This window comes from Rhincodon typus, chromosome 8 (genome assembly GCF_021869965.1).
Source record: "Rhincodon typus isolate 14 chromosome 8, sRhiTyp1.1, whole genome shotgun sequence".
In the NCBI taxonomy this organism is placed as follows: Eukaryota; Metazoa; Chordata; class Chondrichthyes; order Orectolobiformes; family Rhincodontidae; genus Rhincodon; species Rhincodon typus.
In genome coordinates, this window is record NC_063339.1 from 11,273,324 (window position 1) to 11,290,928 (window position 17,605).

The 17,605-nt window shown below is 42.3% G+C and overlaps 1 protein-coding gene across 1 annotated transcript in view; it reads right to left on the minus strand.

Moving 5' to 3' along the window:
- Positions 1-17,597, minus strand: part of adck1 (aarF domain containing kinase 1) — a 399,982-nt gene extending 382,385 nt beyond the window's left edge. Inside the window, exon 1 of the mRNA XM_048600420.1 lies at positions 17,546-17,597. Coding sequence (XP_048456377.1) covers positions 17,546-17,558 — 13 coding nt within the window. The 5' untranslated portion in view covers positions 17,559-17,597. The remainder of the gene's footprint in view (positions 1-17,545) is intronic.
- Between the last annotated feature and the right edge of the window lie 8 nt (positions 17,598-17,605).

Sequence of the window (17,605 nt, forward strand, 5' to 3'; positions counted from 1 at the left end):
TTCCCCAGTTCTGAGGAAGGGTCACCGGACCTGAAACGTTAACTCTGTTTTCTCCTCCACAGATGCTGCCGGACCTGCTGAGCTTTCCCAGCAACTTTGTTTTTGTTCCGGATTTATAGCATCCGCAGTTCTTTTGGTTTTTATTTAGAAAAATATTCGGTCTGATGACCAAAAGGCTTAGTCCAAAATGTAGGTTTCAACGAGTAACATAACAGGAGAGAGAGGAAGATAGGGAGAGGTTCAGGGAAAGAAAGCAAGGAGGTAGCATCCAGGCAAATGAAGGCATGGTTACAAACGGTGGAGCAAAAACCTGGGGGATATTTGTGAGATTGGAACTGGAGGAGCATGACAGCTCAGGATTGCAGGATTAGAGTCAGAATTTTTATGGCACAGGAAGAGGCCCTTTGGCTCATCATGTCTATGCCAGTCATCAAACATCCATCTATGCTTATCCCATTTTCCAGCACTTAGCCTGTAGCTTTGTATGCTATAGCAATTCAACTGTTAGTCTAAAGAGTTTGCAAATCTCTTCAGGGTTCCTACCTCTATCACCTTTTTCAGCCAGTGAGTTGCAGGTACTCACAACTCTGGGTTAAAAAATAAAAATGTACCTCAAAACCCTTCTAAACATTCTGCTCCTTGTCCTCTGATTACTGACCTATACAACAAGGGGAAAGGTTTCTCCCTATCAATCACGAGTGCGCTCCTCACAAGTTTATACACCTCAATCAGATCCACCACACCCCCATCGGAAGCTTCTCTGCTCTAAGGAAACTAATCCCAGTCTATCTTAACCGCTCCAGCCCAGGGAACATCCTGGTGAATCTCCTTTGCACCCTCTCTAGTGTAATCAACATCTTTCTTATAGCATGGCAACCAGAACTGCACAGCAGGTAATGGAATTTGAATTCAATAAATATCTGGAATTAGGAGTCTAATGATGACCATGAATCCATTGTCAATTGTTGGAAAAACCCATCTGGTTCACTAATGTCCTTTAGGGGAGGAAACTACCATCCTTACCTGGTCTGGCCTACATGTGACTCCAGGCCCATAGCAATGTGGTTGACTCTTAAATGCCCTCTGGACAATTAGGGATGGGCGATAAATGCTGCCTGGCCAGCGACGCCCTCATCCCGTGAATGAATAAAAACAGAAGTAGTCAGCATGGCCACACTTCCATCATAACTTCCTTGCTCTTGTATTAAATGCCTTGACTAACAAAGGCAAGTATCCCGTGTATCTTCTTCACCACTTTATCTACCTATCCTGCTGCCCTCAAGGATCTACAGACATGCAAACAAAGGTCCCTCTGATCCTCTGCATTTCCTGGCATCTGACTATTCAATGCATACTCCCTTGCATTGTTAGTCCTCCAAAAATGCATCACCTCATTTTTCAGGATTGTATTCCGTTTGCCACTGTTCAGCCTGCAGTCTAAGTCTGTACACCCCACCATTAATTTCCATGTCATCTGCAAAATTACTGTTCATACTCCTACATCCATATCTAGATCATTGATGTACCCAGCAAACAGCAAGAGCCCCAACACCAAACACTGTGGTATGCCACAATCCAATATTAATTACATACAATACAATAAAATACTTATCCCTGAACCAAGCTTCCAGTCACAAAAACACCCTTCATACATCAACCTTTGCTTCCTGTCACTAAGTCACTTTTAGATCCAATTGCACTACCCTCATCTACACACCTAGTCACCTCTTCAAAATATTCAATTGAATGTTGGACATGATCTCCCCCTTACAAAGGCATTGTGACTATCCTCAATTAATCTTTGCCTCTCTAAGCCGAGATTAATACTGTCGCTCAGAAGTTTTTCCAACAGTTAGATGTTAGATTTACAGGCCTGTAGATTCCTGGTTTTCCGAAACATCCTTCTCAAATAATTGTCCCAGTTTAGCTATCCTCCAATCCTCTGCCACCCCTTCAGTGGCCCAGAGGATTGGAAAACTAATGTCAGAGCCTCTGCAATCTCCTCTCTTGCTGCTCACAGTAGCCTTAGATACATCTCACTTCAGCTTGGGTATACATTGACTTCCAAGCCTACTAAATTGTTAATACTTCCCTCTCCATGCTAAATTGTTCAAGTGTATCTCAGTACCCCTCCCTCATTTCTAGACCTTCTGTCCTTCTTTATTGTGAATAGAAATACAAATTGCTCATTTACGATCTTAGCAATGTCTTCCGGATCTCCACACTCCCTTAATGGCCCCTACTCTATTCTGGTTATTCTCATGCCCCTACTAGATATGTTCCCATCAAGCCGTTACAATACTCATAAAAACAGGTTGTACAGCTGGAGAAGACAGGAATGAGGAGTAGTGCGGCCAAGGAGGGATTTGAACACCAAGGTAAACATTTTAAAACTGAAATAAAAATACTTTGAAAGTCAATGACCTTTCATCAGACTTAATGTTCCTGGGAGAGAACGTTGATGAAATGTTAACCATTTCTCTCTTCACAGTTCCTGTATGACCTGCTGAGTATCTCTAGCGTCTCCCCATCTTATTTTTCTCCCAGAGGAACATGGAAACTTTGATGAGAGGATATTGCAGCAGAACAAAAGATAAAACCCTGACAAAAGTTGGTTCTGAATGACAGAGATAAGCAGCTAATGCCTGAAAGGAAGCGACAGACTAATTCCCCAGTGAGAGGGCAAAGCAGCAACATTCATTTCTTATTTGCAAATCAGACGGGTGACAAAATGTAACTTGATGGGTATAGAGAGAAAAGCACAGCACATCGTGAGGGAAAACAAATTTTATAAGCAGTGAAGGGTCTCCTGTTTATATTAAATGTTGAATTGAGCCTGTGTATTGCAAACACCAATACCAAACGAGGAATTTAGTGCTGTTATTATTCCCAACAGCCTCCGGGCGTGTGTGCTCTGCTCCAAATAATGTCACTGAATTAACCCCTTCTGAGGACATTGCGTATGCAAACAAACTAAGGTTGGTTTGGGTATTCTGCCCCTTACAGGTTTTTGACATTTACTGGAATGATTTTCATCTCTGATTCATTCTGTTGGCTATGTGGCTACAGCATGGTTTAGAATAATACGAGGCTAGGTTCAGTCCGTGCCCTGGTTTGAGGCAATGGTTGGGAGACTGGATCCTCACTTGCCCCATAGTTGTATCATGGCATAAACTGTGGGCTGACTCTCAGTTGCTTTTAATGTCCCAAGTCAGCACTGCCTGTACCAAGTTAAGACTCTTCCATGCTGTCCCAGCTGAACTCAGCCTAGGGATTTTACTATTAAATTTGTCTATTCACTAAACCCAAGCTGACACCATCATTGCATGTATCAGAAGCTGAGTGTCAATCACTTCCAGCCCTCCCCACTCCTGACCCGTGTGCCGCAAGGTTAGTTCTCAAGGACAGTGGAGTGCAGGCAACCTCATCAAAAGACAACTGTTAAATCATGCTTTCCACTGGCACTGGTGAGCATAAGCTCTCCACTTTCAGACAAAGCACATCTTTTTTATCTGTGGTGTTAAAATGGCGAGGTTTCATACTGGGATACATAAAGCCATAAGTTATCAGAGAGCTGTTCACATCTCACCCCTCTCAATCATTACATCTTTGCATTGCCTGTCAGGGGATCTGAGCCAGCATCCAGCACCAAATACAGGTCAAACCATCCAGATTTCCTCAGTGCCCTATGCAGCTGGGAATACAGCAGCTGAATGGAGTGGAAGGCAGGATAAATAAATCGCCCACCAGCCAGTGAGCCCTTGGATGCACTGTACTGATTTTTCAGCAAGTGTGGCGATCATCATGTCATGGAATCATTCAGCACACAAGATGGCCATTTAGCCCCATTGTGCCTGAGCTGTCTCTTTCATAGAAACTTTCCCATTAATCCCAGTCCCCTGCTTTTTCTACATAGGCCTTCAGATATTCTTTCAGTTATCTTCCAATATTACTATTTAATCTAGCAATGTCCATATAGCAACATTCACATTCCTAGCATCCACAGTATTTTGCTTTTCTATTGGTGAAACTCCATGCTTTTCTTCTGTGTCTGGAGGTGGAAGAGACAGGCTTCAGTTTGATTTGCAAAGTGTAGCATCTCTCTCTCTCTCTCTACTGCAGTGGAGTGTCAGCCTTGATTCTATGCTTCAAGCCCTGGAGCAGGACCTGAAGCTGAAACCTTGCGATTCAGGGATAATTGTTCCAGATATAACAGAGTCCCTCTGCTCATATGCAGAGAACTATAAAGCTCAGCTCCAAATAACTAGAATCTACACCAAGTAAAAAGACTGCATATTCATATTAGCACAAACTCTTCTGAATTTGAGGTGGGAGGGAATGAAGATTACTCCATAGCTTGGTACAGAAGTTCTGACATCAAATTTTGGGTTTCTGCATACATCAACACCCAGCCAAACAAAAACACAAATATTAGTTAATAAATGATGGCCACAGTAATAACTAGCATTAATATTGTGTCATTGAAGATAGTAAAGATGTCCCAAAATGCTTCAAGCAAGCATTATCAAACTCATATTTGAAATATTTTGAACCAAGCCATAGAAAACACTGAGATGTGTGACTTAGAGCTTAGGCAAATAAAAGTGGGTTTTGAAAGTGAGTCAAAGGAGAAAAAATGAGAGATAGAGAGATGGCAAGGTTTAGGGAGGGATTTCTTGAGGTTTGAGCTGAGACAACTAAAGGCACAGCACCAATGATAAAGCAGTGAAAACTGGAATAACCAAAGAAACTGGAATGGCAAGAGTGCAAAGATCCCAGAGGACTATAGGAAAGATTATAGAGACTACAGGGGAGTAATGATGAGGAACAGCATGGACGGCTTTAAGCATTGTGATGAGAATTTTAAAAATCATGTTGCTGCTAGGTCTGCAGGTTCACATTAAATCTCAGTTTTATGTTTCTGTCCTTGCAGAAAACTGTTGCTGGCTACCTGTAGGGCAGTGCAGTGAAATGACCAGATAGCCATTAGCTATATCCAATTTAACACAAGGGAGTCAACCATTCCAAGACTATAATCTAAATCTTGCTGTTTCTGAAATTGTCTGAATGACCCTCTATTAGATTATAACTGAGCAATTGCTCCCTTTACCCTATAATACTTGTTAAAGATATTAACATATGTATTTGCTGATATTTTTTAATAAGCTTTCTGAGCCATACAGACAACAAGCCATAAAGCCACATCTGCAAAGCAATGAAAAACATTCAACCTCATGCTTCTTTTTTATTCATCTCCTCACGCATCATGCTTTGTTTTGTATATTTATACAGAAAGAAGTTATTTTTCCAATCTGCCAAAGAAAGGAATCTTCCACTCTGCCCAAGCGAGATCATCTGAGGAGTTCAGAGTAAGAAGACAGGGACAATCTAAAGTGCAGTTCCCAATGGAGCAAGTTGACAATCCAAGTTAGGCTAGTTGGGCTAAAAGAATCAGAAAAATAAAACTCATGGAGTCATACAGCATGGAAACAGACCATTTGCTCCAACTCGTCCGTGCCAACCAGTTATCCAAAACTGAACTAGTCCCATTTGCCTGCAATTGGCCCATATCGCTCTAAACCTTTCCTATTCACCTACCTGTCCAAATGTCTTTTAAATGTTATAATTGTACCCTCCTCTATCACTTCCTCTGGCAGATCATTCCATACCTACGCCACCCTCCGTGTGAAAAAGATCCCCCTCAGGTATCTTTTAAAACTTTCCCCTTTCCCCTGTAACCTATGCCCTCTAGTTTTGTACTCCCCTACTCTTGGAAAAAGACATTGAATATTCACCTTATCTATGCCCTTCATGATTTTATAAACCTCTATAAGGTCACCCCTCATCCTCCGACATTCCAGACCTGACAGGCCTCTTGCATTGAAATAAATGGATTTAATTCATCAGTTTTACTTTGTTTTCTACCATGTTCTTTCCTGTCTTGTCAATTTAACTTGCTCCCCTTAACTACCTGTACCAACCTCAAGCTTCTCTCTTTTCTCTCTACTATTTTGGATCCCACTACCACCCCTCCCCCATACTAGTTTAAAGCCTCCTGAGTAGCACAAGCAAATTTCCCTGCTAGGATATTGGTTCCCCTCTAGGTCAGATGCATCCCATCCCTCTGAACATCAGACAGGGACCCCCACCCCATTCAGAATGTGGTCAAAGCCCTCCCAAACATTAAACAGAAGCCTACGCCTGTGACCTATCTGGTTCAACTCAAGTGAGTGACTAGGGTGGGCAAATAGAAAGGGAGCAGAATTTTTGGTGCGTTGCCTAAAGTTATGTCTTTGGTTTTCCCAAAGTTGATTTAAAGGAACTTTAAGATCTGTCCAAGCCTGGGTACCAATGAAGGGAGTCACGAGTGCAGATTCAGTCAAAACATCTGCGGCAGAGGCAGTCAGCAGTTGACTTTGCAGAGAAACAAATAAATGCTGTCATGCCAAGATTGCATATTCTTAAAATGAGAGTTTGGCTGCAAAGGGATGATATCAATTAGCACTGCTTCACAGTAAGGGTAATGGAAAGCTGGAACTCTCTCCTTCAAAAAGCTGTTATAGTCAGGGAGATCAACTGAAATCTTTTAAAAACTGCGATCTAAAGATCTGTTAGACAAAGGCTTACAATACCAGTCTGCTAAATAAACTTAAGAAACAGCACCTTCCATCTAGAAGGACAAGAGCAGCAGATACATAGAAACACCGCCACCCTCAAGGTCCCCTCCAAGCCACTCACCATCCTGACTTGGAAATATATTGGCATTCCTTCACTGTCACTGGGTCAAAATGCTGAAATTCCCTCCGTAAAGGGAATTGTGGGTCAATACACAGCAGGTGAACTGCAGCAGTTGAAAAAGGCAGCTCGAGAGCAAGATCAGATCTAAGCTCTGCAGTCCTGCCACATCCAGTTGTGAATGGTGGTAGACAATTAAACAACTCACTGAAGGAGAAGGCTCCAGAAATATCCCCATCCTCAATGATGGAAAAACCCAGCACATCCGTACAAAAGATAAGGCTGAAGCATTCGCAACAATCTTCAGCCAGCAGTGGCTATGGGCCCTGACAACATTCCGGCAATAGTACTGAAGACTTGTGCTCCAGAACTTGCTGTTCCCCTAGTAAAGCTGTTCCAATACAATTACAACACTGGTATCTACCCGGTAATGTGGAAAATTGCCCAAGTATGTCCTGTACACAAAAAGCAGGACAAATCCAGCCTGGCCAATTACCGCCCCATCAGTCTACTCTCAATCATCAGTAAAGTGATGGAAGGTGTTATCAACAGTGCTATCAAGCAACACCTCCTCAGCAATGCCTAGTTTGAGTTCTGCCAGGGCCACTCAGCTCCTGACCTCATTACAGCTTTGGTTCAAACTTGGACAAAAGAGCTGAATTCCACACGTGAAGTGAAAGCAACAACCCTTGACATTAAGGATGCGTTCAACCGAGTGTGGCATCAAGGAGCCCTAGCAAAACTGGAATCAATGGGTATCAGGGGGCAAACTCTCCAGTGGTTAGAGTCATACCTGACACTTAGGAAGATGGTCATGGTTGTTGGAGGCCAATCATCTCAGCTCCAGGACATCTCTGCAGGAGTTCCTCAGGGCAGCGTCCTAGGCCCAACCATCTTCAGCGGCTTCATCAACGACCTTCCCTCCATCATAAGGTCAGAAATGGGGATGTTCACTGATATTTGCACAATGTTCAGCACCATCCAACACTCCTCAGATACTGAAGCAGTCTGTGTTCAAATGCAACAAGATCTGGACAATATCCAGGCTTGGGCTGACAAGTGGCAAGCGACATTCATGCCACACAAATGCCAGGCTATGACCATCACCAACAAGAGACAATCTAATCACCACCCCTTGACATCAATGGTGTTACCATCACTGAATCCCCCACTATCAACATCCTGGAGGTTACCATTGACCAGAAGCTCAATTGGACTCGACACATAAACACAGTGGCTACAAGAGCAGGCCAGAAGCCGAGAATACTGCAGCGAGTAACTCACCTCCTGACTCCTCAAAGCCTGTCCACCGTAGACAAGGCACAAGTCAGGAGTCTGATGAAATACTCCCCACTTACCTGGATAAGTAGAGCTCCAACAACACTCAAGAAGCTTGACACCATCCGGGACAAAGCAGCCTGCTTGATTGGCACTACATCCATAAGTATCTACTCCCTCCACCACCAATGCTCAGTAGCAGCAGGGTGTATTATCTACAAGACACTGCAGAAATTCACCAAAGATCCTCAGACAGCACCTTCCAAACCGACAACTGCTTCCATCTAGAAGGACAAGGGCAGCAGACATATGGGAACACCACCACCTTCAAGTTCCCCTCCAAGCCACTCACCATCCTGACTTGGAAATATATCGCCATTCCTTCACTGTCGCTGGGTCAAAATCCTGGAATTCCCTCCCTAATGGTATTGAGGGTCAACCCACAGCAGGTGGACTGCAGCGGTTCAGGAAGGCAGCTCAACATCACCTTTTGAAGGGCAACTAGGGATGAGCAATAAATGCTGGTCAGCCAGCGATGTCCACATCCCACAAATGAATAAATTTTAAAAAAAGAAATAGCTTAGTCACAATCTAGTTAAATGTATAGATAGGTTTGAAGACCTCCTCCTGCTCCTAGACAGATTGTGGTGACTCTGAAAGTGCCCATGCAAGGAGGAAGAGAATGCAGGAGCAAGGAAATGCTGGAACGATGTTCTAGTAGGTAATTATGGAGCATTTCAATGTAGTTCCTGCACAGCTGGACAAGGCAGGGTGTTGAAAGAGGTTCTCACAGTCAACTACATTGAACTCCATTTAGAGGATAAAGGACCATACTCAGAAAGGACAGCAACAGTGTGGTGAGGCTGAGTGTTAATTAATATTTCATCATTGGTCAACACAATGCAAGATGCAAAACCAGAGAAACACAGAAGGCTGTAGTTCAGTGATCTGCAGGTCAGCAATGGGAAAGATTTCATGTGGATCAAAACAAACAAACCAAAAACAATGGATAAAATAGTGGGATTGAAGTTGGGAAAGCCCCCAGACCTAATTTTCATTCAAAGATATTAAAGAAGAAACAAGTGAGTGAGTATCAGGTATAATCCATCAGAACTCTGAATTCCACCAAAAGGTTAGGAAGTAGAAAACTTTGCACCTCATACAAACTAAAAGGAGCAGCAAACTGAAACCTACAAGCTGGTCTGTGAAGATCATTCCTGGGAAAATTTTCTGTAATCCATCAATGGTGACACAGAGTTGGTGAGCACTTAGTAACGTATAAGCTGATTGGGGGGAATCAGCACTCTAGTGAAAGGTAGATCATGTCTCACTAAAGGTAATAGACTCTTCAACAGTTCCTGAGTTGGTGGAGACAGAAAGAGTGGGGGAGGGTATCAGTGGATGTTGCATACACAGATTTTGCAGAAGGCACTTCAGAGTCCTAAACTCTTACAACTGGTAAGAGTTACAGTTTTCAATCTGTGTAAGATACTTTCAAATTCAATCCTGACCGCTACCCCTTGAAATGAATTTCACACCCTTTCCATGGCAAGGTTGGCAATCTACATTTGTGGCATGGTTAACTTCCATGGCTCGAACAATGAAATGCAAGCTGGTTATCATGACTCTAAATCATACCCTTAGTTGCATTTCTCTAACCTTGCACATGATGTAACAGATAAATAATCTGACACGGTAATATCAAGAAGTCATTTTATTTGTCAAAGGTGCATGACTGAACATAAGCAATAATTTCAGGCTCTTCAATTTCTCCCATAACAACACAAAACCAGAAAAAAAAACATATACAAACAGACTAAGGACAGCTTCTAATTGAGAAAACTGACTTTCCATATTTTAATTCCTGATTCAATTTAAGCCTGGCTTTTCAGACACTTTGCTAGTCCAGTCTGCCTCCTACTCTTTGTTAGTCCAGACTGCCTCTCTGTTTCATCTTGACCCGTCCACAAAAACAAGAAGTCTGCCAAGAATGCCCAACAGAATGTTCAGGACCGGAGATTTATGTACATAACAGGCAAGACAAGCTAACGAATTACTTATAGTGCGCAGTCTCTGGGGAAAACAAGCTCAGTACTGGTGTGAGATGATTTGTTATAAACTCCCAACATTAAGAGAGACTATTTTTCCAAATTCTGTGGAAAAAGGCTCTTAGAAAGAATGACAAAGACTAAACAAGGGAAAATTGGATATAACCTCATCGCCATTTGGCTGGAGGACATGAAAGACACTCTTAGAGTAAGGGCAGGAGTAACACCCTGGTGATTCTCTCCCGTCAAACAGTATTTCCCTGAGGATCCAGGAGCGTTCTGCATGCCTGGGGAGGGGAGTGACGATGTTGTAGTTGGCAAGCCAAAGTCGAGCCTCATTCTCTTTTGCCATTCTCCCAAAACTACTCTCTCTACTTGGCTCATGCTAGCTGGTATTATAAAGTAGGCCAAGCAGCATCATAGTCTGCTCCTATGATGCTGCTTGGCCTGCTGTGTTCATCCAGCCCTGCACCTTGTTGTCTCGGATTCTCCAGCATCTGCAGTTCCTACTATCTCTGGTATTATAAAGTGTTCCTTCTCCTCTCATGCAATCCGGAACACTTTTACAACTTGGACAAAACTACCTCATGTTTAACCTCTCTTTACTCTCCCAAGCTCTCAAAATTTCCCAAATCTATGCCCATCTTTCAACATTTTGTTTGATTCTCTTGAATCAATCAGGTTTCAAAAATAGTGGAAGAGCCCTATTCAATCTCACAATAACATTCTCAACAAGTGTGATGCATTATTTATTTTATCCTTCTTAACCCCTCACAACTGAAGCCTTTCACAATCTCAAACATGTCATCCCTATCGCCAACTCATCTGTTTTCTGATTCAGATGGATTACATTTGTATGTGTTTCCTTCCCTTATCAAATAGTAGCTGAAAGAACTCCAGCAATGCCTTCTCTTCCTACCCCTCTGGGTCCCACATATCCATCCTTGCAACCCCACCCCCATCATCTTCTTCAGGTGCCCTCTTGGTAAAATCATCTACAACCTCAGGGTCAGCATGTACACCACCACCTCTCCACCTTCTCTCACAGTTCTCCTAAACTCTCACAACTGTGAAATACTTAAGCAGTGCAGTCCATGGATTTTGATCTAGGAGCAAGTAAAAGGAACAGCAATATGGTTCTCTAAGTCAGGATGGTGTGCAGCTTGAAGGGAGCTTGCAAGTAGTGATGCGCTCATGTACACACTGCCCTTGTCCTTCTGGATGGTAGGGTTTGTGAACGTGGAAGATGTGGTCTAAGGAGCCTTGGTGAGTTCCTGCAATGCATCTTGTAGATGATGATACACTCTCCTGCCACAATGCATCATCAGCAGTGGATCAGGTGGCAATCAAGCAGGCTGATTTGTACTAGATGGCATTGGGTTTCTTGAATGTTGTTGGAAATGCACTCCTCGAGGCAAGTGAAGAGTATTCCATCACACTCCTGACTTAAGCCTTGAAAATGATGGACAAGCTTTCAGGAGTCAGGAAATCAGTTATTCACCATATAATTCCTAGCCTCTGACCTGCTCTTGAAGCCACAGTATTTATATGGCTGGTTCATTTCAGTTTCTGGTCAATGATAAGCACAGCATGTTGATAATGAGAGATTCAGTGATGGCAGTGCCATTGATTTTCAAGGAATGACCATTAGAACATCTCTTGTTGGACATGGGCATTGTCTGGTACTTCTGTAGTGTGAATATTACTTACCAATTCTCAGTCCAAACTTGGATACTGTCCAGATCTTGCTGCATCCAGACGTGCACTACCTCAGTATTGGAGTACATTGCGCAATCATCAGCAAAAATCTCCATGGGATTTTTGAAGACATCTTACAATAGAGTGTAGATCATTAATGAAGCAGCTGAACATGGTTGAGCCTAGGGTTGCAAGGATGGATATGTGCAACCCAGAGGTAATAGCAGAGAAAGATGTCCTGGAGCTGAGATGACGGACCTCCAACAACCAAAACCTTCGTCCTTTAAGTGAAGTTTGTCTCCAATCAGCAGAAAGGTTTCATCCTGATTCCCATTGACTCTAGTTTTGCTAGGAATCCTTGATGCCACACTTGGTCAAATGCAGCCTTGACGTCAAGGGCTATCACTGTCTGTATTTGAACAAAAGCTGAAATGAGATCAGTAGCTGAGCAGCCTTGGTGCAATCCAAATTAAATGGTCAAATGCTACCTTGATTTCTTGTTTAACAAGATTGCGCTCATGATTTAATTTCTGCAGGATCAGGTGTAAATGAGTATTCATTACATTCTATTAAATACAATAGAGAGTCCTGATTTTAGGAAAATCAATTCACCTGAAAGATTCTGAGAACTTAATCGCAAAATTTTTACTTGTCCATCATGGTACTTAATTTTTAGGGTACTGAATTCCAAAACACCTGCTAAAAGTTTCAGTCTTTGGAATATTAACATTTGGAAACAAAATAAACGTTCTGAACACCTTGTTATATTTAGATTCTGGCTATGTATTTAAGCAAGCCGTAATGATATTTTCAGTTGCTGCTCAGTATGACACTAGACATGGAAAAATTGTAAGCTATGAGGAGGACAGTGTGAAACTCCCAAAAGGACATGGACAAGTTATGGAGTGGGCAGAAAGGTAGCGGATAAGGTTCAATGCAGAGAAGTGTGAGGTGATACATTTTGGCCGGAATAACATTGAAAGACAATATAAAATAGAGGGTACAATTCTAAAGAGGATGCAGGAGCAGAGGGACCTAGGTATAGATGTGCACAGTTCATTGATGGTAGTTTGACAGGTGGAGATTGTTATTAAAGCATACAGTGTCCTCAGCTTTATTAATAGGAGCATAGGATACAAGAAGTAATGTTGAACTTCTAAAGACACTTGTTCGACCTCAGCTGGAGCAGTCTGTACAATTGTGGATGTTACACTATAGGAAAAATATGAATGCATTGGAGAGTGTGCAGGAGAGAATTACAAGGATGGATCCAGGAATGAGAAACTTCAGGCATGAGGAGAGATTGAAAAAGTTTGGAATGTTCTCCTTTGGAGAAGAAGGCTGAAAGAAGATTTAATACAGGCTTTCAAAATCATGAGTGGGCTGGATGGAGTTAATAGAGAGAAGCTGTTCCCACTCTTTAAAAGAAAAAAGAATGACATGCCAAAGATTTAAAATGATGTGCAAGCGAAGCAAAGGTGATGTGCAAAATACTTTTTCACACTGAGTAGTTAGGGTACAGAATGTATTGTCTGGAAAAAATGGAGGCAAGTTCAATTGAGGCATTCAAGAGAGCATTGGATGATTATTTGGATAAAAATAACATTCAGGGATACATGGGGAAAGGCAGGAGTTTGGAACTAGGTAAAAGAACTACATTTTTTTTAATTCATTCACGGGACATGGGCATCAATGGCTATGCTGATATTTATTGCCTATCCCTCATTACCCAAAGGGCAGTTGAAAGTCAACCCCATTGCTGTTGATCTGGACTCACATGTAGGCCCAACTGGGTAAGGATGGCAGACTTCCTTGCCTAAAGGACATCAGTGAACCAGACAGGTGTTTCCAACAGTTGACAAAGTTTTGCATGGTCATCACTAAACTCTTAATCCCAGATTTTTTAAAACATTGAATTCAAATTCTACCATCTGCAGGATTTGAACCTGGGTCTCTGGATTAATAGTCTAGTGATAATATCACTAGGCCATTGCCTCCCCATCTTCTCTGATGAAGAATCACTGGACTCAAAACTTTAACTTTGCTTTCTTCCCACAGACACTGCCAGAAGTGCTGAGTTTCTCCAACAATTTCTGTTTTTGGCCCAGTTTAAGGACCTCATCCCAGGGCTGTCATATCCAGCAATACAATACTGCAGCAGAGTATTATCACACAAAACGCATGAAAGAAGGCTGATGTTGGAATAGAAGCAACAGCAAGAAGAAAATGCATTACTGAGCCAAACTGGCATAAGTGTCTTTCCCTTTGAAATCTGGTTTGCCTCGGTAGACAAAAGACAGCTTTAGCAATTTATAAATATCAGTAAAAGCCAACTGTTGAAGTTGTGAATCAAGGTTAATTTCTTGCCAATTTTCTCCCATTCCCTCTCTTAACTCTAAGGAGGGAGTATGTTTACATGGATGGTACTCAGAGCCTGGTGTGTTCTTCAGAAGTGTTTCGCAGTCATTTCATCCTCTTTAAGAATTGCTTTGGAGACAAAGGTGCCAGTCAGCAAATCTAAAAGGGGCCAGCAGCCATCCCCCCCACCCCGAACTCTGATTGTAAACTTTACATAAGAGTGTATTAGGTTGTGTGCAGCCAAACTCTTGCCTAATGGAGGACATCACACCCTGCTAGTTCAATCCTGCTCCTATCCAATATCCATCAGATAATTGGGAAGCTAGCTTCACTGGAAAATGGGAATGGTGGTGTCCAGCACCCTGGACAGTGAAGGGCAAGGAGATATTCAGACCCCTTGGACAGTCAACCAGCCGGTATTCACAAATCTCAGAATACAGTGTCAAGGACCAGATGTGACAACATTTACTAATTAACCCAAACTATGCTAAGAATACACCAGAAAACAATTTAAGATTATCATTCAATCACAGTGAGTTTCATTTTATGCGCCAGGAGCAAAGAATACTCACACACAAGATTCCATAGTTAAAAATAGTCTAACATCACTTGGTGACGAATTCTTATAAACAATTACTTAAGATGAGAACCTTAAGACACAGGAGCAGAAATCGGCCATTCAGCCCGACACATTGGCTCCACCATTCAATGAGATCACGAATAATCCAACAGTCCTCAACTCCACTTTTCTGCCTTTACCCCAAACATTTGATCCCCCGACTAGATTAAAAATCTGTCTGTCTCAGCCTTGAATATATTTAATGACCAGCCTCAACAGCCCTCTAGTTTTGGTCTCTCTTACCCTGGGAAAAAGATGTTGACTCTATACAACGCCCTGTGATAAAGAATTCCACATATTCAATACCCTCTGGGAAAGAAATCCCTTCTCATCTCTGTCTTAAATGGGTGATCCCTTGTTCTGGGATTTTGCCCTTTGGTCCTAGATTCTCCCATGAGGGGAAACAAAAGATCATTAGCACAAAGAAATGCAAGAGTTAATCAGGGTCTGCTGACACTCATTTTGGAAAGGAAAGTTGTGTTTGCCAGGAATGCTTTGTTAACAATTGACTGATGGACTATTATTTTCTCTGAGCTATCCGAATGGACTTTCAGTAGGTGTTTGATAAGATGTCTCATATAAAGCTTGTTAGTAAGTGTCATGGGCATGGTTCTAAAGAAAATGTAATAACAGATAAAACAATGCCTGATGGACAGGGAACAATGGGTTAGGTTAATCAGATGTTGCTCTGTTGCAGCAAAGTTTCAAGTGATGTACCTGAGGGGTTAGTAGGAAGTCAAATTTTGTCCAGTTCAATATTTACGTCAATAAATTGCAGACTCAGCAGTTATTCAATTCGAAGCTTCCTGCATGTAAATTACCTGCTGTATTTCCTATATTACAACAGGAAACTTCGAACACATGGCAATAAAGCATTTCAGAAGTTAAGAAACTTTTTTTTTTTTTAAATTCATTCAGGATGTAGATATCACTGGCTAGGTTAGCATTTATTGCCTGTATTTAATTGCCCAAAAGTAGTCATGGGTGAACCACATTGTTGTAAGGTCTGGAGTCACATGTAGGCTAAACCTGGTAAGATGACAGTTTCTTCTCCTAAAGGAATTTAGTGATTGGAACAAAGGCCAGGCGGATCTCATTGACTATGAGAGCCTTGATTGGGTTTGTTAACCCGGGCCAATTAGGGAGCCCTGGCTGACAGATGTAAACAGAAGATTCAGAGAGTATCCTCACTCTAGGGACTGGCTCTGGGCTAACTGATGAGAGTCCATGTACTATGCACATGTAAATAAAGGGTGACTTGGTGACAGGATACTGGCCTTTGTACGGTTATTTCAAGGACATCCGTGAGCCACTAGTGTTTCTCTGACAATCCACAATGGTTGCTTTCCTGCTCCTCTGATGCTGCTTGGCCTGCTGTGTTCATCCAGCTCTACACCTTGTTATCTCAGATTCTCCAGCATCTGCAGTTCCTACTGTCTCTGTCAACATTAGACTTGTAATTCGTTTTTTTCATTGATTTCAAATTCTACCATCTGCCATGGCAGAAACAGGACCACCAGATCATTACCTGGGTATCTGGATTAATAGTGTGGCAATTATACCACTAAGCCATCACATTTTTTGTATTCAGTTGTGAGACATGGGTGTCACTTGCTGGACCAGTATTTATTGCCCTTCCCTAGTTGCCCTTGATAAGGTGGTGGTGAGCTGCCTCCTTAAACTGCTGCAGTCCATTTGCTGTTAGGGAGGGAATTCCAGTATTTTAATTCAGTGACAGTGAAGGAATGGCGATATATTTCCAAGTCAGGATGGTGAGTAGCTTGGAGGTGGACTTGCAGGTGGTAGTGTTCCCGTGTATCTAGATGGAAATAACTATGGGCTTAGAAGGTGCTGTCTAAAGATCTTTGTGGAACTTCTGCAGTGCATCCTGTAAATGATACACACGGCTGCTACTGAGCATCAGTGGTGGAATGAGTGGATGCTTGTGGATGTGGTGCCAATCAAGCAGGCAGGCCTGTCCTGGACGGTGTCAAGCTTCTTGTGTTGCTGGAGCTGTACCACCCAGGCAAGTGGGCGTATTCCATCACACTCCTAGCTTGGGCCTTGTAAATGGCAGACATGCTTTGGGGAGTAAGGAGGTGAATTACTTGCAACAGTATTCTCAGCAAGTTTTCAGGATAGCAACAAGGCCAACATCAATAGGAGTCGTGAGAATAGTGCTGTACAGATTGTGGAATTAAGTAGTAAGTTCGTTTACAACTTTTGCAGCTGCCAGTTAGACATTAGTACAATACAACCAACGCTGATACTACAGTTATGCAACTTTGCATGCGCATTTTGACACATTACATTACCTATTTCCAAACTTCATTTCATTACCTGCATGGTTTTATGGAAAATTTATGGTTTCTTAGTCTCCCTGAACTGCCGTGATCTACACATTACAGAACTGACCTTTCACTCACTTATGCAACTGAGAGTAATCAGTTTCCACATATCCAGCTCGCAGTGTTATCTAATCAAACACATATCTGTCAGTCACAAACAGAAACAGAAAGTAGCGGTGAAACTCGGATGGTCTGGCAACATCAATGGAAACTAAAACAAAAAGACTTAAGATTTCGAGTCCAAAGACCTTTCTTCAGAACTGATAACTCAGAACTCCAGACCTGCTGAGTTTCTCCAGAAATTTCTGTTTGTTTCAGACCTGCAATAACCGCAGTTCATTGTCGTATATATTTGTCAGTTTCATGTTCAAAAGCTACAAATATGATTCATTTATAGTCAGGGCCTAGCATTATAGTTCCTGGCGATCACGTTAACTGCGCCCCGCCTGACATGCACTTACCGCCTACTGTCATCACTCACCTTCGCCCTCTGACACTCGAATACCCTACCCCTGTCCCGT